Below are 24,734 nucleotides of genomic sequence, written 5' to 3' on the forward strand. Positions count from 1 at the left end.
AGCCCTTCTGTTTTGGTTTCATTCCTCCACCATCTGCTTTACTAAGCTTGTCCTGGTTTATGACAGAAGACATTTGGCTTCTGTCTAAGGCTGTCAAGTATGTTGATAGAAGAGGTTTCCCATTGCTTGTCTTTGTTTTCGAGTCACCAGCTTTCCAGACAGCACAGGACAGATTTTCCCTTCTTTCCTTCTGAGACCTGTTTCCCTTCTTGTTACCTGCTCATGGGGACTCATCAGAATGGTTTGGGATGGAAGGAATCTCAAAGATCATCATGCTCCCTACTTGTTCCCCATCCGGGTTTATTTTCTATTTACTGATTCCTAAACAGAGGCCTAAACATTCTCAGTTGTCAAAAAAAGAAAAAAAAAGCTTTTAAATTTATTCCTCCAAAGAAATAAGATTTGACAATGCGTCAATATGTACATGTGCCTGCATATATTCTCCTCTTCATTCAATCCTATTGGCCAGCAGAGTATCTTGAGACTCCGAGAAGCCAGGCTGCTGAAAACCAGCATTCATTATGTCCACTATTTATTAATGATCCATTAGTATGATATAAAAGTCAGAAGGTTTTTCTGTAGAACATGAGACAGGATTTCACTCCACCATTCCATCACAGAGCTCATTTCCCACAGCTGAGCTGAGATGTCTGTATTTCAAGAGGCATCCGATCTGCATTTTCAGATGGAGGATCATCTGAATCTTTTGCTGAATTTATGGCACAAACACATTTATGTACATCAGCAGAAAGTCACAGGTCTGGGTGTGCACCGAAATGCCCAGAGCTCCTTCGAGTATTTCTAAGAGGGGACAGAATAACTTGATACTTGCACGTGCTAATAGCCATAACTGTCTAGATATTAGTGGAGACAAATCATGTATTGTGACAGCAAGAGCGCTGGTATTTTGAACGAGTCTTTCAGAAAGAGATCCTATCCCAGCTGACGTCAGCAGGGTAGCTCGATTTACACCAGCTTCAATTCTGGGGCCATTTTCTGCCTCTTGGTTTATTCACTGGGGCTGCTGACCATGGGAGAATTCGAGTGCTACGGTGCAGTCAGCATTGCAAAAATTGCGTAAAGGACTCAAAGAAATGCAGCACTCTTTAGCATGATAAGCAACAAAGAGAATGTGTTTATGGTTGGTGTTGTACTTTTACTTGAGTCCAGGACTTGCTGGGATTTGGGAAATTCCACAGTCTGACTTGGAAATGCAGAAAATAAATATCAGCTATTCCCCAGTGTGTTACAGACAGTCCAATTTCAGGTGTCTAAGGTGGTTAAATTAAAGGACAGCTTGCCATGAGCCCTGTGTATGACCAATGGATTGAGGGACACCTCTATAGCTTCCTTGTGTGGACAGAGAGCTGAGTAGAAGGACTCTGTCTGATGATGAAATCACACTGGGGTGATGAGCTGATTGTCATGACTGTACACTCACTGAATCATAGAATATCCTGAGTTGGAAGGGGCTGGTAAGGATCATCAATTCCAACTCCTGGTTCCACGCATGTCTAGAGATGGATGTGATAAACCTAAGCTGAGCAACTACCACAACCCATCAGCGGGACCATGGAGCCACAGGTGTAGTGCCTGTGCTATCCTGGGCAGGCCCAAAGTGTTTGCCAAAATATACAGAAGGAAGGTGAAGGCTGAAATCACAGCAGATTTCTTGCAGCCCCTGCAGAGTAGGGTGCTTAACAGAAAAAGATCTCTCCAGACAGAGGCTGAGTAGGTCACCTAGTGACTTCTTGGGAAGGAAGCTTTGAAAGTTGAATGCAGGACATTCAGGCAGTAAAGCCAAGGTTGTAGAGAATAAGCTGTTAGGCTGGTGATGACAAGTTGCATGCATCCTGTTTCAAAAAAAAAATAAATAATGAGCAATGGCTTTTCCAGGGCAATTCTGAACCCAAGGCTCGAGGCAGCATTTTTTAAGAGGTGTCTATTAATCATGGTCAAGGGTATTTTCTGATGGCAGAGATAGAGACAGAAAAGCTCGCCTATTTTGCTTCCAACCGCCAACCTTTCCTTCCCTCATCACCAGCGATGCCCGTTCAGCTGCTGGGTACAAATGCAGACTGAACCTTCCTTCTTGCAGATTTTCCCTTCATGGTTTTGTTTTCCAATTGCCTGCAATCACAGCCCCAGAGTCCTGCTTTCACCTCTGCCTCTTGCTCCAACATCCTCCCAATTCCAACTATGTTATTTCCCCACTCTTCTCGTTGTCACACAAGTTTAGCCTCCAAATCTGGATGTCAGCAGGCGCTGTTTGTCGTAATCACTCCACCAACCTCACCCCACAAAGAATCTGTTTTCACACGGACACAAACTCATTAGCTGTTTTACAGACTTGTTGTTACACACTGATGGCTCATTTGTTTCGGGATCCAAAGTGAACTTCTGGAAAAGCTCTCAGTTGTAGAGAACTGGTGTGGTGTAATACAGTGAGATATTTATAGGGTTTTATTTTTCTTCTCTTAAATAATGGTAATAGGCCTTTGTATGTGCTGAAAAGATCACAAGGAGATGACACTGCAGCATGGAGTCTTGGCTGCAATGGGAAGAGCAGCCTGTCATTTTTACTGGGACAGGTGCAGGGTGATCATCAATCACCTGGTGATTAGCACAGTGGATTTTGTGCTGGTTGAGCAGGAACAGAAAAGAATCACGGATCCAGCCAGGTGATCTGCTATTCCCTGCTGCAGAGTTCTGGCAGAAAGAGAATTGGAAGGAAAATGTTGTTGAAATATTTGCTAAGGAGACTATGGCTTATCTGGAACATCTGTCGCTGAGCAAGCCATGACTGTTGAGCTTATACACTCCAACAGAAGTGCTTAATAAAAATTAAAAAAAAAAAAAAAAAAAAAAAAAGAAGGAAGGGATTAATGTTTTAAACAGCTCTTCTGAAACAGACCCACAGAGAGGATGCGGAGGTGCAAGGGGAAGGAGGGCAGTTTGCCACCTCTCCTTTGGTGACAAGGGTGGGAACCACTCCCTCTGAGCTCATATCCCAGGCTCCCTTTACAGCCTCTGAGGAAAAAACAGGCACTTTTAAGGCATGATTCATGTGCCCTGTTTATGTGTCTACTTCAGAAGGAGATAAATCATGCCTGGTACTCCACGCAATGCAATGATGGCACTGGGAAACTAAACGCTGCCAATGCTCTGTCACCAACTGGGATGTTTCCTTGGTATTAAACACTTCTCATCTTCAGAATAGGGGCACCCATTCCAACAGCCTGTTGGGTACACTGCTTATCCTACCACCAACCCATGCCAGGGAATGGTCTGAGAAGGACATGAGGCACAGCTGAGCCAAGGGATGGGTAGATCTTTCTCAAGGTGTTCCCCAGAAAGCATTCACTCACAGAGTGGCTATTCTGGGCACATCTCCCCTGGTTCTGAAGTAGAGACATCTGCATTTAGTCAGCCAAATCTTTTTCTAAATGTCATTTTAAAAGACTGCTGGAAATTTATTCTTGTCTGATTTTTTTTATTATTTTTTTCCCAGAAAAGCACAGTAACTGTTATGAAGACAGATGTGAAAACAAGCAGAGGAAAATAATAAAAGAGATGCAGACAGTGCCCCTAAAAATGTGGGTTATTAATACCTGAACATTTTTTGACTATATGTTGATACGAGGATAAACAAGTGTAATGAGCAGAAATATCTTTATGCTGGAGATTTAGAGAGAGGAGGACTCCTTGTAGGCTGAGAGAGTGACTTTTCATGAGGTCTGACAGTGATAGCAAAAGGGTGAATGGGTTTAAACACATCAGTCACCATCCCTGGAGGTGTTCCAGAGCCATGGAGATGTGGCACTGAGGGATGCGGTCACTGGGCATGGTAGGAGTGGGTTGACAGCTGGACTTGGTGATCTTACAGGTGTTTTTCATCCATGGTGGTTCTATGGTTCTATGACAAACCTGAAGTTTTTCCTGTACCCAGTTTTCTCTGATTTGGGGATTAGACTCTCCCTTCTTTGTGCACTAGAAGATGATATAGGCTTTTTTCTTACCACAACTGCACAGGGAGCAGAGGCTTCAGTGGGGTAGAATGTGCAAACATCACAGTGCTCCAAGTTCAGAGAGGAACTGGGGAGATCTTGGAAGAGATTGAACCCAGAAGGGATTCCCTCCAATCTCCTCACATGCAGACACACAGATCCCCTCTGCCATGGGGCTCCATACTTCGCTTTGGAACTTACCCAACAAAGGGATGGAGTAGCTGCCATACATCCAGGATGGTGTATTTTGGTAAGAGGTGGTTTGGGGAGATCTAGAGGTCCAGGCGTACATCAGATCCCCATGATTATTATTGCTACCAGTCACACAGAGTAATTAAACTGAAACTGAGCTGTACTGACAGTGAGCTAAAGCTCAAGCACTTCTGTAATTCTCTGCTCAGTAGATTATATCCTCCCATTAACATTTTAGACTTATTTGGAAGAGATTTATTCAGTTTTTGTGGAGATTTTTTCCTCACTATGTTTTATTTTGACTGGAGCTGGAAACTACTCTCTGTCTGCCCTGCTTGTCTGATTTCTGATGAAATCCAGGATTTTACTGTGCACATTTCTGCTTAACACCAGCACAGAAAGACATGGATGAAATGTTTTTAAACAGCTCTTGTAATGATGGAGCACTTGAGATACTTATCTGTGCTGCTTGCAGGACAGTTTGAGTATTAGTACACACCTAGACATATGGTGCAGGATTTAAACTTTAATCATAACTTCAAAAGCCAGGTTGAGCCACCCATCACCTTGTGCTGTCGGACCACCAACCTATTACTGTGTTAAAAATCTACCAGTCTTTTCTTTAAGGCCACTAGGCATTCTGGAATTCTTTATTGTGTTTCAACAAGCATTCAAGTATTCAGAGATATGCAGTGGGGGCCTGGCTATAGTGGAGAACGGGGCTGAGATGATCCCGGGATGATTACACAATGCTTCTCATGTTGCTTTCTTTATGATCCAGCTTTTTCCCTCCAGTGTTGTTCAGGTTGGATATTAGGAGAAATTTCTTCTCCAAAAGAGCAGTGATGAATTGGCATAGGCTGTCCAGGAAGGTGATGGGGTCACCATCCCTGGAGGTGTTCCAGAACCACAGAGAGGTGGCACTGAGGGATGTGGTCACTGGTCACTGTGGGGGTGGGTCAATGGTTGGATTTGGTGGTCTTGGGATTCCTGTAGATACCCACAGGGCAGGAATCTTTCTGTATCATTACAAATAATGGAGATCTAGTGAATGATATCACCCCACTGGGGATCAAGCAGTAAAGTATATTGTTTCCTTTGATAATCTACCTTGTCCCATTTCTTGTGCCTCTCACGGAAATCTTCTAAACCCTGTTTTCCCTCTGTTTACATTTAGTATGAACCTGTCACCTGAAATCAGCCACTTGGGTCACACATGGGTTGACTGAGCACTGACTCATGGAGTAAAGGAATTATGCAATGTGTGGCTAGGGCTGAGAAAAAGCATTTCAATGAGGAAAAGATGCCCAGAGACAACTGTGTCTCATAGCAAAAGATCAAAGGGAATTCTTGATCAAATTCAAGTGGGAGTCTTAAAAATGCACTGAGAAGAGATTTATCAGATTAAAGAATTCACTGTTGTGGAGGAGTAGGAAAACCAAGAGCTGCCATCAGGTCCAGGAGATTGGACATTTGAAGGGACTGCAGGTATATCTGGGATATTAAGCACAGAAAAGGAGTTGGAAAAGAGGGAAGGAAATCAGTATTGAAGGTAGACTGATTTCTGCACTCTTGGCAGTGCTTCTTGGCTTTGTTGTAGTGGTGCCTGAGTTAGCAAAGGGTTCATCACACCCAGCCTACTCTTTTGGATCAAGCTCATCTGGGCAGACTTCTGTAAGGCATATGACAAACTAAACTAAATTAAATTAAACCAAAATAAAAATAAAGAAGAAGAAGAGAGAGAGAGAGCTTTCTTTGCCTTTTTTTTTTTTTTTTTTTTTTTGGCCTAGGAAAGGGAGAGGAAAGACTCAAATGACTGTGAGCCAGACAGCTCTCTGACTGTCACATATCGCTACTGCCAAATAAACAGCATTGAGTTTTAGTCCAATAAAGGAGGGTGCACACGCCCAGGCACTACTTAACCCCTGATTTAGGATGCTGTTCAATAAAAATAGGCCTGATGGCTCTAGGCCTGCATCATCTCAGCTGCTGCAAGGGCCTCTGCTTCATTCATCCATCTCATTGTTTGGAGGTGGGAGCATGGCAATGCCTCAATTGAGGACCAAGAATTTCTTCCATCTAGCCTATGGTTGCTCTCTTTTAGTATAAAGCCCTTATCCTGACACTAGCATAAACAAACTCAAATGAGCTTTTTGAGATCGATTTGCAGATTTCTTTTGCTGGTTGTGTCTTTTTTTCCTTAGTACCTTTCTCTCAAGGATGCTAAGAGGAGATACTGACATGTATTTTGATAAGTAGTCAGTCATCTGGGTAAAACTCTGGCGAATGTAGTAATTGCAGTCTGATGCCTCTCTTTCCATTAAAACAGATGGTCTTTGTGGACCATTTTAGGCAGAAAATGGTATATAGAAATGACAATTACCATAAAGCCTCCAGGAGTTGCTAAAATAAGGTGTTTGAAATGCACAGAATTATATAATTTGCACAAAGCCATAAGAGAAGGCAATATCAGATGTGTGGTACAATCCATGCTGTGGGAAAATGGGAAAAAGAACGGAAGCTCACCCAGCATTGTAAGCAATAAAAAGTGCACTTCTGGCAGTCTAATGTGGGATGAGCATCAGTTGATAGGATGAGAGATAATGGCCTTAACTTGCACCAGGGGAAGGCCAGGTTGGATATTGAGAAACTTTTCTTCTCTGAAAGAGTGATGATGCATTGGCACAGCTGCCCAGGAAGGTGGTGGGGTCTCCATCCCTGGAGGTGCTCCAGAACTGTGGAGATGGGGCACTGAGGGATGTGGTCAGTGGGCATGGTGGGTGGTGGGTTAGGGTTGGACTTGAAGATTTTAGAGGTCTTTTCCAGTCTTAATGATTCCATCATGGGATTAGTCTAGTGAGGAAGGGAAAGGGGCTGGTGCTCTGCTATGGTGCAGTGGCTGACCAACCCCCCTCCCAAGAGCACAGCCTTGCTAAGTAACTCTGGTAGAGCCTCCTCCCATGGCCCAATCTCTTCAAAGCCTCCTGTGAACAATGAGACAGATAATACATCACTGCAGCAAAACGTGGAAAGACCTGAGAGTACCTTTAATGTGATTGCAGAAGGGAGCCAACTCCTTGTGTACTCGGCCCGGCTTTCCTGGCACCAGCTGAGGAATGCTGGCATGTTAGTTCCTCCAAAGCTATTAGTGGTGTCACGCACTACAGAGCTGCAGAGAATACGTGCACTGTGCTGCAGCAACATTGGAGATGCCACCAGCCCATGTTGTTGCACAATGCCCACCAGATCAGGGCAGGACTTTGGTTTTTGGTCTGGGGGCTGGGCAAGTCATTCAGAGACTCCCCAAGCCTTGCTACCTCCCCTTTATCCACCTCCCTTTCCTGCTCCAAAGGTTTGTTTGCACTTGCCTACGTGCAACCAAGGTAGGAACCTGGTAGCTCTGAAGCAATAAGACTGGGTGTAGTCTGTCTGGGAGGATGGACATGCCAAAAGCCATAAGCAAGTCATAGTAACTTTCATACCCTTTTTCCTGTCTGGAGAATATAGCTTGTGCTGCTCTCTCCAAAGCCATTTAGTTACTGGACTTGAATCTACAACACTAATTTCTCTGTCATGTCTCACATCAGTAGCTTCAGATTTGGGTGCTGCTCTGAGCATGCATCTTGGTGTAGGGACTTGAAGTGGAGCAGGTCTGCATGCAACAGAGATATTTTCAGTAGAGACCAAAGCAGCCTAGTGCAGCTTGTTTCACAGCTTCCAGATTTTGGATCCATGAGTTCTGATATCAGCCCTACAACAACAGCGATTCTCTGACTCTATGAGGTGTTCAAGGCCAGTCTGGATGGGGCTCAGAGCAACCTGGTCTAGTGGGAGGTGTCCCTGCTTAAAGCAGGAGGGTGGAACTGCATGATCTTAAAGATTCCTTCCAACCCAAACCATTCTATGATTCTATGACTTCCAGGAAAGTGGCAGAGTCACCATCCCTGGATGTTCAAGAAAAGGGTGGATGTAACACTGAGGGACGTAGTTTAGTGGGTATGGTAGGGATAGGTTGGTTGGACAAGATGATCTTAGTGGTCTTTTCCAACCTTAGTAATTCTATGACTACTGGTAAAAGTTATACATAAACTAGAAAAGTTCCTGGCTCTGGGTTCTTGGTTACCTCTACCATTAAATGGACTGTGTGGTCCCTCATGTGCTTTTTGCTCAGGCCAATAAGCCTTCTCCCTAGCTCAGAGTCATCATGCATCTGAGATCACTTCCAAGCAACAGTTTGGATGCAGGCACCTTCTTTTGGAGGGTACAGGAGTTTAATGGTATGAATGTACATCGTTGCATGCATCACAGCTTAAGAACAGAGTGAACAGTGAGCAGAGAACAGTGCAGGATGATATGATTCACCCATAACACCTTTGCAAAGCACTGAGTCTCCACCACTTGGCTGGAAAAACACCTTCAGCCCTGGGCACTGTCTGTAACCAATATCCTTCCTGTGGTCACAAAGATGCCCAGGGCTGAACAGCCAACAGCCAGCACAGACAAACGGGCCTTCTTTGGGAGATGTCTGCTTCAGGAGGTGATCCCTGTGCGTATTTCTCTGCACTAATCTCTAAATTCAGATGACGTGAAGCCCACTGAGGTACATTTGTAGATGCAGCATTGTCACAGTGCCCTGACCCCCACACAATGGCTACACCCATCAAGGGACTACTTTTCTTCCTAAAGCCATGCTAGCTTCTATCTTTACTATGCTCTAACTGTACATTGGCATCTGATACTCATAATTGACTTCAGCTACTGGCCGTGCTGCTCAGCATGTCCCACGTAATGGGGTATGTGAGGTGCACCTCGGAGCAAACAGACACCGCTGCTGTGCTGCAAGCTGAGGTTTCTCTGCTTTCGGCTGTGGCTGCTGGCACATGCAGTGCAGAGGGGAAGAGGCAGCATTCAGCCCATACCTGCCTGGCCCACAGCACTGGCACAGCATGCAGAGGGCACAAATATTCATTTCCCTGCAGTCCATGAGTGGTAGCATCACCCCAGTGGACGTGACCTGTCAGGAGTGAATCCCAAAGCCCAGCACTGGGGCAGCAGGCTGAGGGATGTAGGATGACCATCTGTAGCAAAAACATCCCAGGAGCATCTACCAAACTTCTTATTTGACATCAAGGATGGGAAGAATGAGTTTAGCTTCCAGTGATTTCTTCCCCAGATGGGAGAGAAGAGCAGAGGGCAGAACTATGGCTCAAGGCTGTGTCTTTGCTAAATCTGGCTGGGAAATTGCTGGGATTAGAGTCTGGATACATCTGGATGTCTGGCACTGAGAGCTGAATGCATGCAGGGTTCTGGAAAGGAGCAGGTTGGCCTGACCTGGGAGATTTGGTGTCCCAGATCTCCAAGCTGCCGTAGAGGTGACGTGCCAAGTCTTTGCCTCCCTCACAAAATTAATGGGCTGCACAGCGCCATTGTGTGGTCTTGCACTTTATCATTTATCAGGGTTCAGCAGCATGCTGAAAGATGAAAAAAGAAATGAAACTTTTGAAAGAGAAAAATAAAAGAACAAGTCAAATTAAAAATAAAATAAAAAGAAATAAAAGGAAGGAAGGGGAAAAAAAATCAGTCACACTGTGACATGGAACAGCTGAATTGGAAATTCAGTCAAGTCTTCAAGAAAAAAAGCTGATGATTTACCAGTGTGAATGCACAGAACAGCAATATGCATACATAGATATTAAGCACCACAAGTAGACACCTACAGAAGGAAGCTGGATGCTTCTCCAACCTACTGCTGCTCATTGCAGGGGTCTGCTCTGAAATCTGCCTCTCCCTCTTCCATTGAGACATCAATGAACACAAAGAGGTGGGCATAACAGATAAGATGAGGAAAGGTGGTGTTTGCTGTGCCTGAGAGAAACTGAGGCAAAAGGGCAGAATCCCATGCTCACTGTTCAAAGGCATTTACTTCAGGTGATAGAGATGAATGTAGGCACTTAGATACCTCATATATGTAAAGATGCCTGACCATGCTCTGAGTTCAGCACCAGACTGGTACAGGCAGATGATACTGAACACCCTGTTAAGGCTGTTGTTCTCCTTAACAAATGAGGAATGTGTCATGACTGTAAAGTGAGGTGGGATATTGGAGGAGTTATGATACGGTAGGGATGTCTTCAGTGTAGTCCCACTGCATGGAGATCTAGCCTATGAAGCCAGTGCACCCCAAAGCAGGATGCACTCATCTTACAGCCTGACATTGCTCTCCCCTTCACTCTGCCTCTTTTGCCTTCTGCTCTGTCTTATATCGCCCAATGGTCCAAGGGTGACTCTGGTTGTACGTGCCAGAAGTGATGCCACCAAAAAGAAATGCATCTCCAGCTGCTCCTTCCCTGCTGAAAAAGGGAACCTTTCATATTAAACAGTGTTAGAGATGACTTCTTCATTATTATTTCACAAGCAGTGTAGGAAAAGCAGGGCTTGGTTTGATTTGAAAGAAAACCAAAAATATTTGTGTGCCTGTGGCTGAATCATCATATAAAATATTTAAAATTTCTTTATATATGAAGCTGCATTTTGTCTAATTTTGATCAACAACTACCATTAAAGCCTGCTGTGACAGTAACATACCTACTGTTACTACTTCTTAATAAAGCACGCATTTACTCCTAGACCACTCCTATAAATGGATTTCAACTGGACGCTCTACTGAGGGTCTTTCATTCTCATTATTAACATATTGACCTGGTTTCAGACAAGTAACAGCCCTTAGCTGTGAAAGGCAGGTAATCCAGTTTCTGTGCAGTATGGAGAGCTAAGAAAAGCTTTTTGCATCCTCCTCCCAAGTCCACCCCCACATCCTTCTGGTAGATTGGATTGCATACACCAGCATTTCTAGGTTGAGTTTAAGCCTTATGGTCCTTGCCTTTTTGAGAGGACAGTTGGTGGGTTGAGCTCTCAATCTTGGGCATCCAGCAGATACATTTTGGATTCTCTATAGTCAGAGTTAAGACCTGATGGCCTTAGGGCATAATTAATAGAAATATGGTAGACGTTAGCTTTAGGTTGGGATTAATAATTTATGACTACATTAATTGTGTTGCACAAGTGTGGAGTGTAATGTGTGTTGTATATGACACAAGAATATAACTCAAACCAGTACTGATCACTGGTGACCTCTCTACACCAGCACCATCTTCTAATTACCAGGAAGACCACTTTTGCTTGGCAGCACAGCTAAGCAGTTGTCATGAGCTTTGCCCTTGCTTGGAGGGAACTTTTTCATAGCTTAGCCTCTTGGGTTACACCTCATTTGCTCTAGAGATGCAAAGAAGAAAAGCAATAACTTCACTGAGGGAGATGTTCTACTAAAACTCCACATCCTGGAAACATACCATAAATGTCAGTTCCCCTTGGTGAGCTGCATGTGCTGTCTGCAGATCATGAGATCTTGTAGTAAGGCAGGCATTTACATGACAGGACAGCTAGGGAGGGAGATACACACAGGTAATCATCTTCAAGAGTTTAGAAGTGACAAGTGATAAAAGATCTGTTCTATTGCTGTCATGGTATCACCTCAACCTCCAAAACTCTTTTGCCATTATCATCAAATACAGCTGACATCTGTGTTCCATCTGCATTTAAATCAGTTAATTCCCCTTAGCATGAGTTATAACGAGTCTGCAAGTCATGCTTTATCCAAGCAGATTTTCTTCTCCTTGTCTGTACTGCTGGAAGGGTGAAGCTTCCCCAAGGTAAAGTGAGAGCAAATGGGGTTGGAAGAGTATCAGTGAGACCAACTTAACCTGAACTGTTCTCCAAGGAACAGCAGACATATGTGCTGCAGGACCAGATGTGTTTTCCATCCCTCCTAGTGATGACAAATTGTATGCATCCACATAGAACGTGGAAATGCATTCATCAGTGCTAGTAATGTGTGATGTGGACATGGTATGACATAGACAACGGATTCTCACATGATCAATATCCTTTCCTGGATGAAAAATCAAGAATTTGCTGTGCATTTACTTTGCCATGCCCATGTTAGACACTGCAGATCTTTAAACGCCATTCATTCTTAGGATGAGGCATTCCCACTTCTGTACAACAGCTTCCCATGCCCATTCTTCATCTTTCCCATTCACTGCCATCTTTCTTATTATAGCGATCATGGGAAATCCATGCTGAGATCTGGACTGCATTAGAAAATGTGTAAGAGGTTGGAACTAGATGATCTTTAAGGTCCCTTCCGACCTAAGCCCTTCTTCAAAGTCAAAGAGGATGGACTTATGATTGAGGGAAGGAGCACGATCTTCTACTGGCAGGGCATCAAGACATAGATAAATAGGAAAGTAAAGTTCTCAGTGGTTTGTGGGGACCTCTTAACCATGGAAGATCAGGCTCTGAGTAGGATGAAGAGCAGATCGCAGACAGACAGCCTGGTGAGGGCAGCCTTGGGAAGGGCTGAGACGTCTCTAAGCACAGCAGGAGGCTATTCAGCTTTCCTTAGATGCATCACAAGGTCCCTAAGCTCAATTAGCAGGATCAGAGACCTACTGCTGTTCTGGAGCAGGCAGTGGTTTGGGTGATGTGGTCAAGGGATTAAGGCAAAACCACCGACTTCATTTACCCTCTGGGAGGCTGGGAATAACAGGCAGAGCATCTCATGAGCTAACCTTCCCCTGGGCAGCATCCCTCTTCAGCATGATGCATCAGCTCTTCTTCCCCCTCACATCAACTACATCTCCCCAGTCTCCTTCTTAGCGGAGCCCTTCTTGGGTATCCCCCCCCTTTCACCCTTCTGTCTTCAGGCCATACTGATTTGATTATCTCAGACTAATCTTCATTATCTCAGCCTTTAAAAGCACTAAGCCATCTACTACAATTGTTTTTTTGGCTCTGTAAGTGGAATGGAGTGAGGGACACATATGTACATGGCAAAATAACCATGCAGAGTGCTCAGCTCAACACCCACCTGGTCTTCTTTTTATTGTTGAACATGAGTCATAGAATCACGTGAGTTGGAAGGGACCCTTAAAGACCATCTGGTCCAACTCCTCTGCAGTGAACAGGGACACCCACAGCTCCATCAGGTGCTCAGAGTCCCATCCAGCCTGACCTTGAGTGTCTCCAGGGATGGGGCATCCATCACATCTCTGGGCTATCAGTTCCCATATCCAGGAACAGGACTTTCTGCTATGAACTGACCTTCTTCCCACCATCTTCCTCAGCATCCTGGTGTCCTGAGCTAATCACAGCCTCCATTCCCACAGCTTCTGCCATTAACAGCTGGCAATGGATTTTGCCACTGTTGTTGTTAGTGCATCTCTGTCTGGACCAACTGGCACTCCAGCTTTATGTATTTTTCAATCTTTCCAGCATTAACCTGACAGGAAATCAGTTGCAAACCACATTTTTCTTTTGAATATGGAATTAATTTGTATTCAGGTAAACTAAGTCCCTCAAGGCAGAACAAGTCCCGCTTCCCAATCTTCCCCAAGGCAGAACCTGTTTGCAACAGCTTGCTCCCAATGCATTTTTGTTGTTGTTCCTGCATAGTTTTTATACGGAGTAATGATAACCCCAGGCAGCCAGAGAAGATAAAGAGAGGTAGCAGTAAGTGAGGAAAGGAAATTAGACTGTGCAATGGGAAGAAAAAACAAACACAAAAGTCCAGTGTTGCCCAAACTGGAATAGAGTAAGCACCATTTATCTGTATTTACTTTACTCTGTCCCTCTATGAAGGAGATGCTGTAAGCTGCCACTGAAATTTGAATTACCAGATCCTCTCTTCTTGTATGAATCACATTCAGATACAGGGCCCAAGTTAATCACCAGTTCATTGCAGCCTGGCAGATCCCACTTTGCTGTAGGACTGGCAGATCCACTAACAGAGACTGCACAAAGTACATTTTATCCAAGAGAATGTGTACAAATTCCTGGATCTTCTATACTTGACAGGGTTCATCAGTAAATCAGCAGAGCCCAGTGGTCAGGAGGTGCAGGCTTGCACACATACTGCACACATAGGATAAAAAGAGCAAACAAACAACATACCTAAACACAATGACAAAATAAAAGAGAATCCCACCCTTCTCACTTAAACTCACTCATTAAAAGAAAGAAAAAAGAAAAACAAGGTAACAGATGCCAGAACTTCCATTATTCCCCCAACGCACATTGCTACCCAACTACTGATCAATTCTGTGCAACACTTTGTGCTCCTGATCACCTACTTGCTGCCAAGTTTTCCTTCTTCTAAGCAATCCAGTGTTACCACAAGCTCCAATTTGTCTCAGTCTATGCAGAAAGCTTCATTAGCTGCTGCCAAAGGCAGCTGAGTTGCTACTATGGGACATGGCTTAGATTTGCCATGTGTCAGCCTGGTGCTCTCATCTCAGTGGAGTTATGCTCATCTGTAGCAGCCACTGATCTGGTCCTAGGTTTGACAAGGTTGGATTAACATCCTAATCTGAACAGATATCTTGATTCTTGCAAAATTTAGGAGAGGGTGTTACATTTTCACATGTCACTTTCCATAGAATCGTTTGAGTTGGAAAGGGCCCTGAAAAGCCATCTGGTCCAACTCCCCTGCAGTGAACAGGGACACCTACAACTCCATCAGGTGCTCAGAGCCCCATCCAGACTGACCTTGAGTGCACCCAGATGTGGGGCATCTCTCTGGGCAACCTGTTGCAGTGCCTCACCACCCTTATATCATAAGAAAATTCTTCCTTATATCCAATCTAAATCTCTTCTCTTTCAGTTTGAAACCATTTCCCCTTGTCCTGTCACAACAGACCCCTTCTTTCTCATGCCCCTCTCCCTTCTCCATGCTGCCAATTACTTGGCCTACTGCCCTCCAAGGTAGTGATCACCAGCAGTCCCTTGCACTGGGCCTGTCCAGCAGCTGCAATTCTCTCAACCCTGACCAAGGAATCTGTTTGCCTTTAGCTATTTTTTGAGCTGCTGCCAGGGAAGTCTCACAAAAACGATAGTGTTATTTCTGAAAATGAGTCCCATAAACAAGGATGAATATGACCTCCCCGTTGAGATTTGGGGTTTACTTTAGTGGCTGGGAGAACAGCCAATGAAATGGAAATACAAGAAAACATTAGCATAATTACCCTATGGCCTCCTCTGGGGACAAGGGGGGAAAGGAAAAAACAATGATAATAAATAATAATAGAAAGATTCTTAACAGGCCCTGGATAGCATTGTCATTTCACCTTTCCCAACTTGACCTGTCTCCTGCTCTGCATTTCTGCATTCTTAGAACAAAGGGAAGAGAAAACTTTCCTAAATCTTTTCCCAATTGGAAACAGTTTTTTTTTCCCCTGGCAAAAATAACAGTGCTGGGAAGCTGAGAGACCTGGCAAAGTTGGAGAGTCCAGGGAGGAGACCCCATCATCCCCAGATGCATTAATTAATAGCAGGACAGTACGGCAAAGCTGTCCCTCTACACCTATTTGTGTGTTTCCAGACCTGTTATACCTTTGAGCCTGTATAAATTTGATGCCAAATAAGCTCAATGCAGGAATTCATTCTGAAGCACGTTAGGAAGGGCTCATGGAAAAGGATTTGCTGTCAGATCTTCTACGGAGATTACTGTCTGCAGGGACATGCTGACCTCATCCTACTAGACAGACAGATATACCTATCTGTGATTACCCTCAAATGCTTTTCTTGCCCTCACAGCTCAGGCCAGTGAAAACTGAGCCCTTACCTTTTGCAGATCTCGTCAGCTCTGCCCAAGTGATCTGTTAGTGCAGATCTCACTCTTCAGGGCAATCATCAGTCTTTTCTGTGATGAACTAAGGCTTGGAAAGTGCTTGAGAGCAGGATGTAATGGCCCATGAGAGAAAAGAGGTGTGTCTGAGATGAGCACCTTGTCATGAAAGAAGGAGATGGCATAGCTGAACAGGTCAGACAGGCACACAAGAGCCTTTCTTTCTACGCTTCTCTTTAGCACTGATCCAACTATTGACCCAATCTGGGCTCTTTTAATGGCTTCAGTTTCACTGTTACACAACAGTGATGATCAAAGACCAATTTCCTGAAGAGGCGCCATCTTAGTTCTGTTCTTAGGAAATATGGGTAAAATTCCCCTCAAGCTCCTTAAATTTTCAGGTATTTTATAAAAATTCTTGTGTCTGCTTGTGTTGCATGGCCTGAATTGAAGACAATGTCAGAATAAATCTGACACTGCAGGGGTGCAGAGCTGTCAAAGCCTCATCATTCAAGAGCTGGGAGCTCTTGAACTGGATCCGTGCTTGTTATTAAGCCAATAACAATAGAAGCAATTGGGAAACTCACCTCACATAGAAGCTTCTTGTAAACAAAAGTTCTACCAAGAACCTTTGTTTTGCTGATCATTTGTTTTTAAGGTATTCTCTTTCTACTATTACAGAGACACGCTCCACCCTGAAATAAAACCAAGGTTAACTCTTATCATCTGAACTCCCATACTAAAATTAAATAAATAAATAGACTTTGAGAGCTCCCAAAAAGTTATCTTTGCAACCACAGCCCTTAGAAAGAAACTAAGGAACCCTTGTACAAAGAGAATTAGATAGAGATAGATTAAAAAACAGGGCAACAGCATAACCTATGAACTTATGTTCATCCACCAGGAAAGAAGAGGAAACCACCAACTCATCTGAGAAAACTCAAGGATAAGATATTCTGTCTTTGCTTCAGGCTGTAGAAAAGAAAGGCTTCTTTCTTCATTCCTCTTTGTGACTGAAAATAAGCACAGCTGATCTGCCTTGGTTTAGCTGGTAGCTCGACACGAATCTCAGCTGATGTCTGTAGTTGAACTTCCAGTGACTATTAAGGAACCCTGGGTAAACAAACACCCACACACCTCAGATGGATAAATCCTGTTCGAGATGTCCTCTGTTGACTAATTATCTTTGTGAGGTATAATAATTATTCCTTTCTGCTGACTAATGTGTGTCCAGTGAATTAGAGATTAAGAAGTATTGAGCTGTAAATAGGTAAGCTCTGGGCAGGTGGTAGAGGTTCTTAGTGAAAATGATAGAAGTGCAGAATTTATAAATCTATGTGGGCTGCAGCTTAAAAGAAACACTTCTGGTATCTTCCCTTAATCTACTTTTCCTTAGTCCTGAAGAGTAGGTGCACATAATAGATTGTGCTGAGCATACCATGTCTTAAATGTACATGTATTTTCTGAGATGCACAGCAGGGTATGATGTTTTGTTGCCTTGAAAAGGTACCATAGGATCTATAGGAATGTAAAAATAGCCTTACTGAGTTGACCTGTTCTGGCAGAGCATCCCCAGGAGCTGCCAGCCTGAGATCTTCAGAGCTAGAAACAGCTCTTACAGCTATCAGCTTCTGGTTCCTGGTGGCCGGTGACTCAAAACCTTCCTGCATCAGAAAGTAGAGCTGCTTATTTTGCTGCCTGGCAGCAAGGCCTCTCCACAGTGCATTCGGATCAGATATCAAGATTGTCTGTCAAAGAGGAAGCTTTGCTAAGCTTGATTGAAATATGTCTAATTTCTTGAGTGTATCTATTTTACAATTAGATGGTGTGAATAAGGCATGACTGTGAAGTGAGAGATGTTCCTCTCTGCTAAGATGGGGCTTATGAAAGTGCAGTAGAGAGACTTGATCAGACTTCTGAGTTGAATGTCAGATAGCAACCCTATACATCCCATTTGAAAACTAGCACATCATGTATATATGCTGACTGAAAATTGTCACAAATCTACTGGGGGGAAAAAAGATAATTTTTACAGTCTTAAAACTTGTTCCCAAATTCCATTATAGTAACAGATATACAGCATGGCTGTGTATTTTTTCTGTTCAAGGGACATCATTTAGCCAACGTATCCAACAGTTGGACCAGTTTTGCTTGGTAGGTGTTTAATGTGAGTTATTCAGCAGCAAAAGAACAGCATTTTAGATTTTTTTTTGAAGTTGTATAGTTTAGTTGCAAGGGATTTGAAGGCCATCTGGTCCAACTGTCTGACCTCTTTGGGGCTAATCAAAAGCTAAAGAATATTATTGAAGGCATTATCATGGAATCATTAAGGTTGGGACAGACTACTAAGATCACCACGTTCAACCATTGACTCATTCCTACCGTACCCACTGACCACAGCCCTCAGTGTCACATCTGCTTGGTTCTTGAGCACCTCCAGGGATGGTGATGCCACCACTCATCTCCTTAAAGCCAGAGGATTTAATGAAAATATTCATATACAGGTTTACATGAATGCTTCATCTTCCTCAGCCAAGGAGAATCACAGAAGGGTTGAGGTTGGAAGGGATCTCTGGAGGTCCAACACCCTGCTCAAGCAGGGACACCTAGGAACAGCAAAGGCTTAAACATTTTTCTCTGTGCTCATCAGTTTGGGAAGTAAGTGGGGAGAATGTCTTTCAGCTAGTGCATCAGGTATTGGAATTATAAGTCTGATAACCAGGGCTCATGAAAACTGAAAACCCAGATTCCATTCCAAGCCCTGTTCTAGCTTTTCTACTCTTCCCTGGGCACAGTGTTCAGTGCTTCAGCTCTGCTTCTGGGAAATGAAATTCATTTTCTGTGCCTGGCCTGGAGACCATGCATCCTGCTGGCAGGAGCTGCCCCCTCACAAAGCATGGCTGAAGGAGTCTCAGGGTGAAGGCACAGAAGGGATGAATTATTTGAAATGCCTGAGGTCGTATTCTGCTCCATGCAGCCACTATAAATCCAGACTAACTCCACTGGCTTTGGTGGAATCATTCAGGATTTGTGCAGCTATAAATGATAGCAGGGTTTAAACCAGAGGTTTTATGTTTCCAATGAAAGAGTTGAAATGCTGGATATTGTCTTAAATGTGGACTGGCCAAACATCTGGAAAGGGTTGCCTTTCATTTGCCTTAACATTAATGTGGTTTTGAAGAGGGATTTTAGTGTGGATTTTTTATTTTTTTTTTCCAAGGACAAGAAAAACTTACTTCTGTTTTACTCAGAATCCCATTATCAAATCTAGATACCCATCTGCTTGTCTATTACTACATCAGCTGCTCAAACATCCACTGTTCCACTCTACAGAGACACATGTGAACTAGAATCTGCATTTACCTAAGCTGGACTTCACAAACCATTAATACATTATTTGTAATAAGTCTTGAAAACAGATTATCTTGCTTTCCAGAAAGAACAACATTAAAATAAGAGAAGGCACCTTAATTCTGAAGATGGTATCTTGGGGGTAATACAATGAAATGTCATGTCTGCCCTGCTTCAGAGGGACTGAGACTAGCAGTCACCTCCATAGGCAATTCACTTCTTTCTTGTGTTTTCCTTTGCCTGCTTGTACTTTGCATTGATGCTCAGACCTGCTCAATCCATCTGGATCTGGAGTGCTGCCATAAGTTTTAGCATTACAGGAGTACAGCAGTGCCAGTCTCACCAGCAGTCAATATAAGTTTATGTATTTAAAAAACTAAACAGACTGTTTATTTCTGTAACACAGTACAGCGTCCCTTCTTGATTACATTACACTATTACAAGTGACTGCTAAGTTTTATGTAAATCCAGAGAAATGTAACTGCTGCTCCTATTGCTTTTATAGTCTAACCAAGATAGACTAATATTAGGGAAATGGAGGCAGTGAGGGAAGCAGTGATTTTATCCAACTTACTACATTGCTTTCTTCTTTCAGTCCAAATTCTCAGCCACCAGCTTCCACTAAGGGCTACTGTATGTGGATTTTTCATTCTGGTCCCAAAAGGACCAGTGTTTAAAAAACGCTGTGCCAATATTGTGTTTTTTCCCCTTGGGTAGTAGCCTCGTCTCTCCAAGCTGAGGTATGCCACTCAGGAAATCTCTCCCTGTGTACATACATGTTTTAGATATAAGCAGTTTGAATGCATACTTACTCTGCCATATGCACAGGTGTTTCCATGTGGCATCTTGCAGAAGGTGTTACTTGGGACACCAGTTGCTGAAATGAGATGGAAAGAGCAAGGCTGGTAGAGGAAACTGCTTATGCAATGGACATTTTGCATTCAGATCACACCTGTGTTATCTCAGTAGTTTGAGTCCCGCTGCTCTTCCATGCTGAGGTTTAACCTCATTTCTTCCCATCGTTGCAGGTGGATGCTGATGATGTCATCACCAAAGAGGAGCAGATCTTCCTACTGCTGAAAGCCAAGGCCAAGTGCGAGCGACACCTGAAAGCCAAGGTGCCCAAGGTGCATGGTGAGTGTTCCCACAGCCACCCAGACTGCATGGCTGGGACAATACCAACCTTTCCCCCCAAACCTGCAGTGTTTAGCTTGGAGCATGTGAGTGAAGCAGCCCAGGAGATTGTTTTTTCAGTTAGATTATATAGCATGATGTATTGTAAACTCATGGATATACAGCCCTTATCGCCATACCCAAAGCCCAAGGAACACATGGGAGATCATAGAATCATAGAATTAACCAGGTTGGAAAAGATCTTGAAGATCATCAAGTCCAACCGCAGCCTAACCAATACCCTAACTCTAAAAACCCTCCACTAAATCATATCCCTGAGATCACATAAACCATCTGTACACCTTATCAACTTTTGCAGCAGGACAGAAGTGTTATGGGAAGCAAAACACTTGTCCCACATTCCTTCTGTTTTCTTCTAGCATACTGTCTCTGCTCTCCTCAAATGGCCTGAGTTTGACTAAGCCCCTCTCATCTACTTCTTCCTATTAGGAGCTATGAAATTGCTACCAGATGTAGGACCGGAGGGAGAAGGAAGGGAACTCTCATGTGGGCAGCAAAATAATCATCCATCATTGACTTCTTTCATCAGTCTCACATGTGTTAATTATTGGCATCAGGGCTGTATATACTGAGGCAACTTGCACCCACTCAGTGAGTTCTGGGTGGGCATTTTGTCCTTTCTGCTACTGTATGTGAGAAAGGGGACAAGTTAGATTGCCTTTCACCTTCACCCTTGCATCTTAGAGATCACTCTTCCTTCTGGCAGGAGTACTTGGAGACTGCATCACCAGGTCAAGAAAAGATCCTCATTGTCAGCTGTGACTTTGGAGTAGATATGCCTGCCTGCCTAGTGTCCCTGGCCTGTTGGAAATCACAGGAAGGGGCTGTAAAAGCCCCAGCTTTCATTTTATTCCAGACCTCCAGCTTCATATCAGCCAAAACCTCAAGCCACATCCTCTGTGCTTCTTTGTCCTGTTCACCCAGTGCCCAATTAATGCCTCATTAAAGACCATATGTGCAAAGGCATTTCCTTCTGTTATAGTTTAGACCACCTGCCTACCTTGGAATCTGGTGCTATCAACCAGCTGGTCTTGATCTCACACCTTATTGTCTAACCCTTCCGTATGAAACAATCAATATTTTGCATTGACCTCTCTTAACTGGCAGCAGTGTCAGTAGGGCTGGGAAGGCAGTGACGGTGTCTAACCAAGAAGCAGACACTGGGCTCTTTACCATAGTCACTTTGTTAGAACAAAGGAATGATATTATAGAGATTACTTGTGTTTTAAGGTCTGACTCCAACTGTGAGGCTCTTTCTCCCTTTGGTTGTGGCAGAGAGGAATCTAATCCTGTGTTATTCAGACATCCCATGGATCCATACAGATTCCTGGCCTTGGAAAAAGTATCTGGAGCTGCCCAAGTAATAAATTCATCTATCTGCTGCTTCATCTTCTGTAGAAAATCTCTGCTCAATCCCAAATAGCATAGTCAAAAGGAGGAATAATGATCTTGATTGAAACACTACAGCAGTACAGTCAAGGCTGTAAAGACTCAGTGCAATCATCAGCAATAGATAATAGGATCAAGCTCATTTCCAAGGGATTCCCCAATCCAAAAGCACAATTAATCCTTCCATGACCTTTCCTAAGAGATGTAAAATGCTGTTTAGAGAAAAATCCCTCAATTGGCAGCACCTGTGTGACTCCTCAGCACTCAGCAATTCAGAGTTGCACTCCACGAGGTAGTGAGTTGCCACAACATCTCTGAGATGGTCAGAGAGAGAGGGTTATGCAATTTGGAATAGAGCTAACCACTCAGTGGAAGGGCTGCCATCCAGATACTTTAGGCTACAGACAGCCCTGTACACACAAAATAATAGTGTTGTAAGGTATTCGTGAAGAGACTAACTCAAACTGCACTCCTACATGCTCCATCAGTATGAAGGGGTGGGTGGTTTTAGACCCACTTGGGGGCTAAGGGGTGATAGAACAAAAGAGAGTAATCTTCATAATCACATTGCTTGACTAAAGCTTATATGCTTAGTCTTTGCACAAAAGCTTCATAACTCAATGTGAAAAGTGGTTAGGTCCAGTCCCATCATCCTTTGATATGGAAACTGGGGTCTGGTTTCTATTTGTGCTAATCACCCAGGGACATATGAGGCTGTGCTCTTCTCAGCCATATGGAGGACTTAATCCCATTGCTTCTTCCCTCACCACAGATGGAAAATGGAAAAAAAATCTGGGAAGGGCAACACAATTCTCAGAATTAATATACACCAACCCCCTACATACAGAATGCACTGGGGCACAATGGTTGTGACTTGGAGCACTATAAATCCTGAGTGACCACTCCAGGCCTTTAGGCAGTCTCCTGTGATACTGCTCAAAGCGTTCCTGAGGAGCTTCTCTTTGGGTGGCACGAGGATTATTCTTGTGTTACCACCCAACCAGGCCCCTTCTGTCACGACTCTGGACTTGTAGTGACGTGGGACAGTTATCCCCAAAATGTGTTGGTATTTTGATTCAGAAAGACCTGGCCTTTCCAGAAAATAAAGCATGATTCTTCAGTCAGAGAGATCTGCTCATGTCCACGTAGTCCTCTACTTTAATAATAACAGCAGCCCATGTCATCAATATGCCACTATTTCTACGCCTATAAGTCAAAAATTGTTTCCATCGGAGGACATTATGAATTTGAGCCAAAGTGGTTGAAGTATTGATGATGAGCTTGAACACTCTTCTCCTTCTAGCTCCTTCTAGAGTTGGTGGATGGAGGAGGGCACCTTTTGATAACATCTGCGTTCCAAATGTCTCCAGAAACTGATCACAGATTAAACACACAACTACTATTTAGATGAACCACCTAACACATAGGATACACTGTTATGTGCTTACTGATGATGGTGTGATCACCGAGAGGGTACCCAGAACAGAAATAGTTTGCTTGGGTGGTGGTGGGATCTCTTATCTGTAGAGGCGTTCAAAAGTTGGATAGGCAAAGCCATGGTTGACCTAACTTTGGGTTGGTTCAGTCTTAAAAAGACTGGAGGTCGGACAAGAGATGTTAAGAAGTCTTTTCCAACAAGCATTTCTATTAGTTCAACTGAGGTGATTTAGAGTTGCAAGATAGGGATATTGAGGCTCCTGTAGAGATTACATCCTCCCTGTAGCCTTCAGGGCTCAGGTATTGAGGATTGATGATTCCAGTACAGTAGATGGTGGGTAGTTTATCTGTTTTGACTGTCATGAGGAAAGCACATCGCACAGTTGTCAGAGGATAAGACTTCTTCAGTCTTTCTTACTTAGTTGTTTATTACTGCCTGGTATGTAAGGGGTGAAAAAGGAAACTGAAATCTCTTCCATTAGTTCTACTTCACTCTATTTGAAAGTATCAAAATAACACTAGAGCAAGAGCCAGGTCTAAGCTGCCCAGCTCTAATCTTCTTGCACAGCCAATATCACTCTGGGAGCACTGCAGCAGCGTTCAGCTGTGGGATAGCCCAGCAGAGAGCCTGGTGGTGTAGGATGTTTGGGAAAGGAGAGAGTTCCAGCATAAAACCCCTGGCTGAGGTCAATGAGCAGCAGTTCAGGACTTGAGAGTCCCATCTCTCCAGGGAAGCTCTTAACCACAAAGGTTACAGGAAATGAGGCCTTCGACCCTATGGCTGTTTTAGAGCTACTTTGCACTAGATACTCACTCAAGCTCTGTGCCAAGTAAGTCTGCTGTGCAGCCTGATGGCTGGTTCTCATATTTCCTCTGTGGAGTTCTGTCTGCCCCCCTCTGCATCCAGTGTTACAGCTTTCAGAACAGCATCAGAAGAGGATCTTGAGATAAGTAAGCTTCCATTGCCATCTTCATGCAGGGATGCCTCCCTCTTGCAGCCCTCTAAACTATGGGATGCACACTTCTGCAGACAGCCCCTGCTTCCCCAAGACACTCCTTGAGGGCTTCCTCCTTCAAATCTGATCTTGTCAACACTTCAGAAGCATACCTGTGTTTGAACTAGACTGAATGGAGTGTTGTTTTTTTCTGCCAGCTCAGAGGCAGCCACAAGACCTTACCTGGGAGATTTCAAGAGGTAGCAGTAATATCTCACCTCTCAGACAAGGAGAAGATGGAGTCCCAAGGACTCCTGACTGTGGGTTGCATCTTATCTGGTCCCACAGGGCACCTCTGTACCTAACAGAAGGATTGAGTTCAACATGCATCTATATCCTGGATCATGCAGTTTAGCCAACAAGCAGAAATGGATGAAGGCGACAGCACCCATGTGCAGAGACCAATTTTCTTAGCACAGAAATCAAGGCTTAATTTGCTGTTTTAGATTCTCCTTAGCATGCAAGTTTGGGCAGGACCAAATGGGG

At 43.9% G+C, this 24,734-nt stretch overlaps 1 protein-coding gene across 1 annotated transcript in view; it reads left to right on the top strand.

Moving 5' to 3' along the window:
- The window catches only part of PTH1R (parathyroid hormone 1 receptor), a 102,602-nt gene that overhangs the window by 27,616 nt on the left and 50,252 nt on the right, over positions 1 to 24,734 (top strand). The window contains exon 2 of the mRNA XM_015852965.2: positions 20,262 to 20,367. Within this exon, the coding sequence (XP_015708451.1) occupies positions 20,262 to 20,367 (106 nt within the window). The remainder of the gene's footprint in view (positions 1 to 20,261; positions 20,368 to 24,734) is intronic.

This window comes from Coturnix japonica, chromosome 2 (genome assembly GCF_001577835.2).
Source record: "Coturnix japonica isolate 7356 chromosome 2, Coturnix japonica 2.1, whole genome shotgun sequence".
In the NCBI taxonomy this organism is placed as follows: domain Eukaryota; kingdom Metazoa; phylum Chordata; class Aves; order Galliformes; family Phasianidae; genus Coturnix; species Coturnix japonica.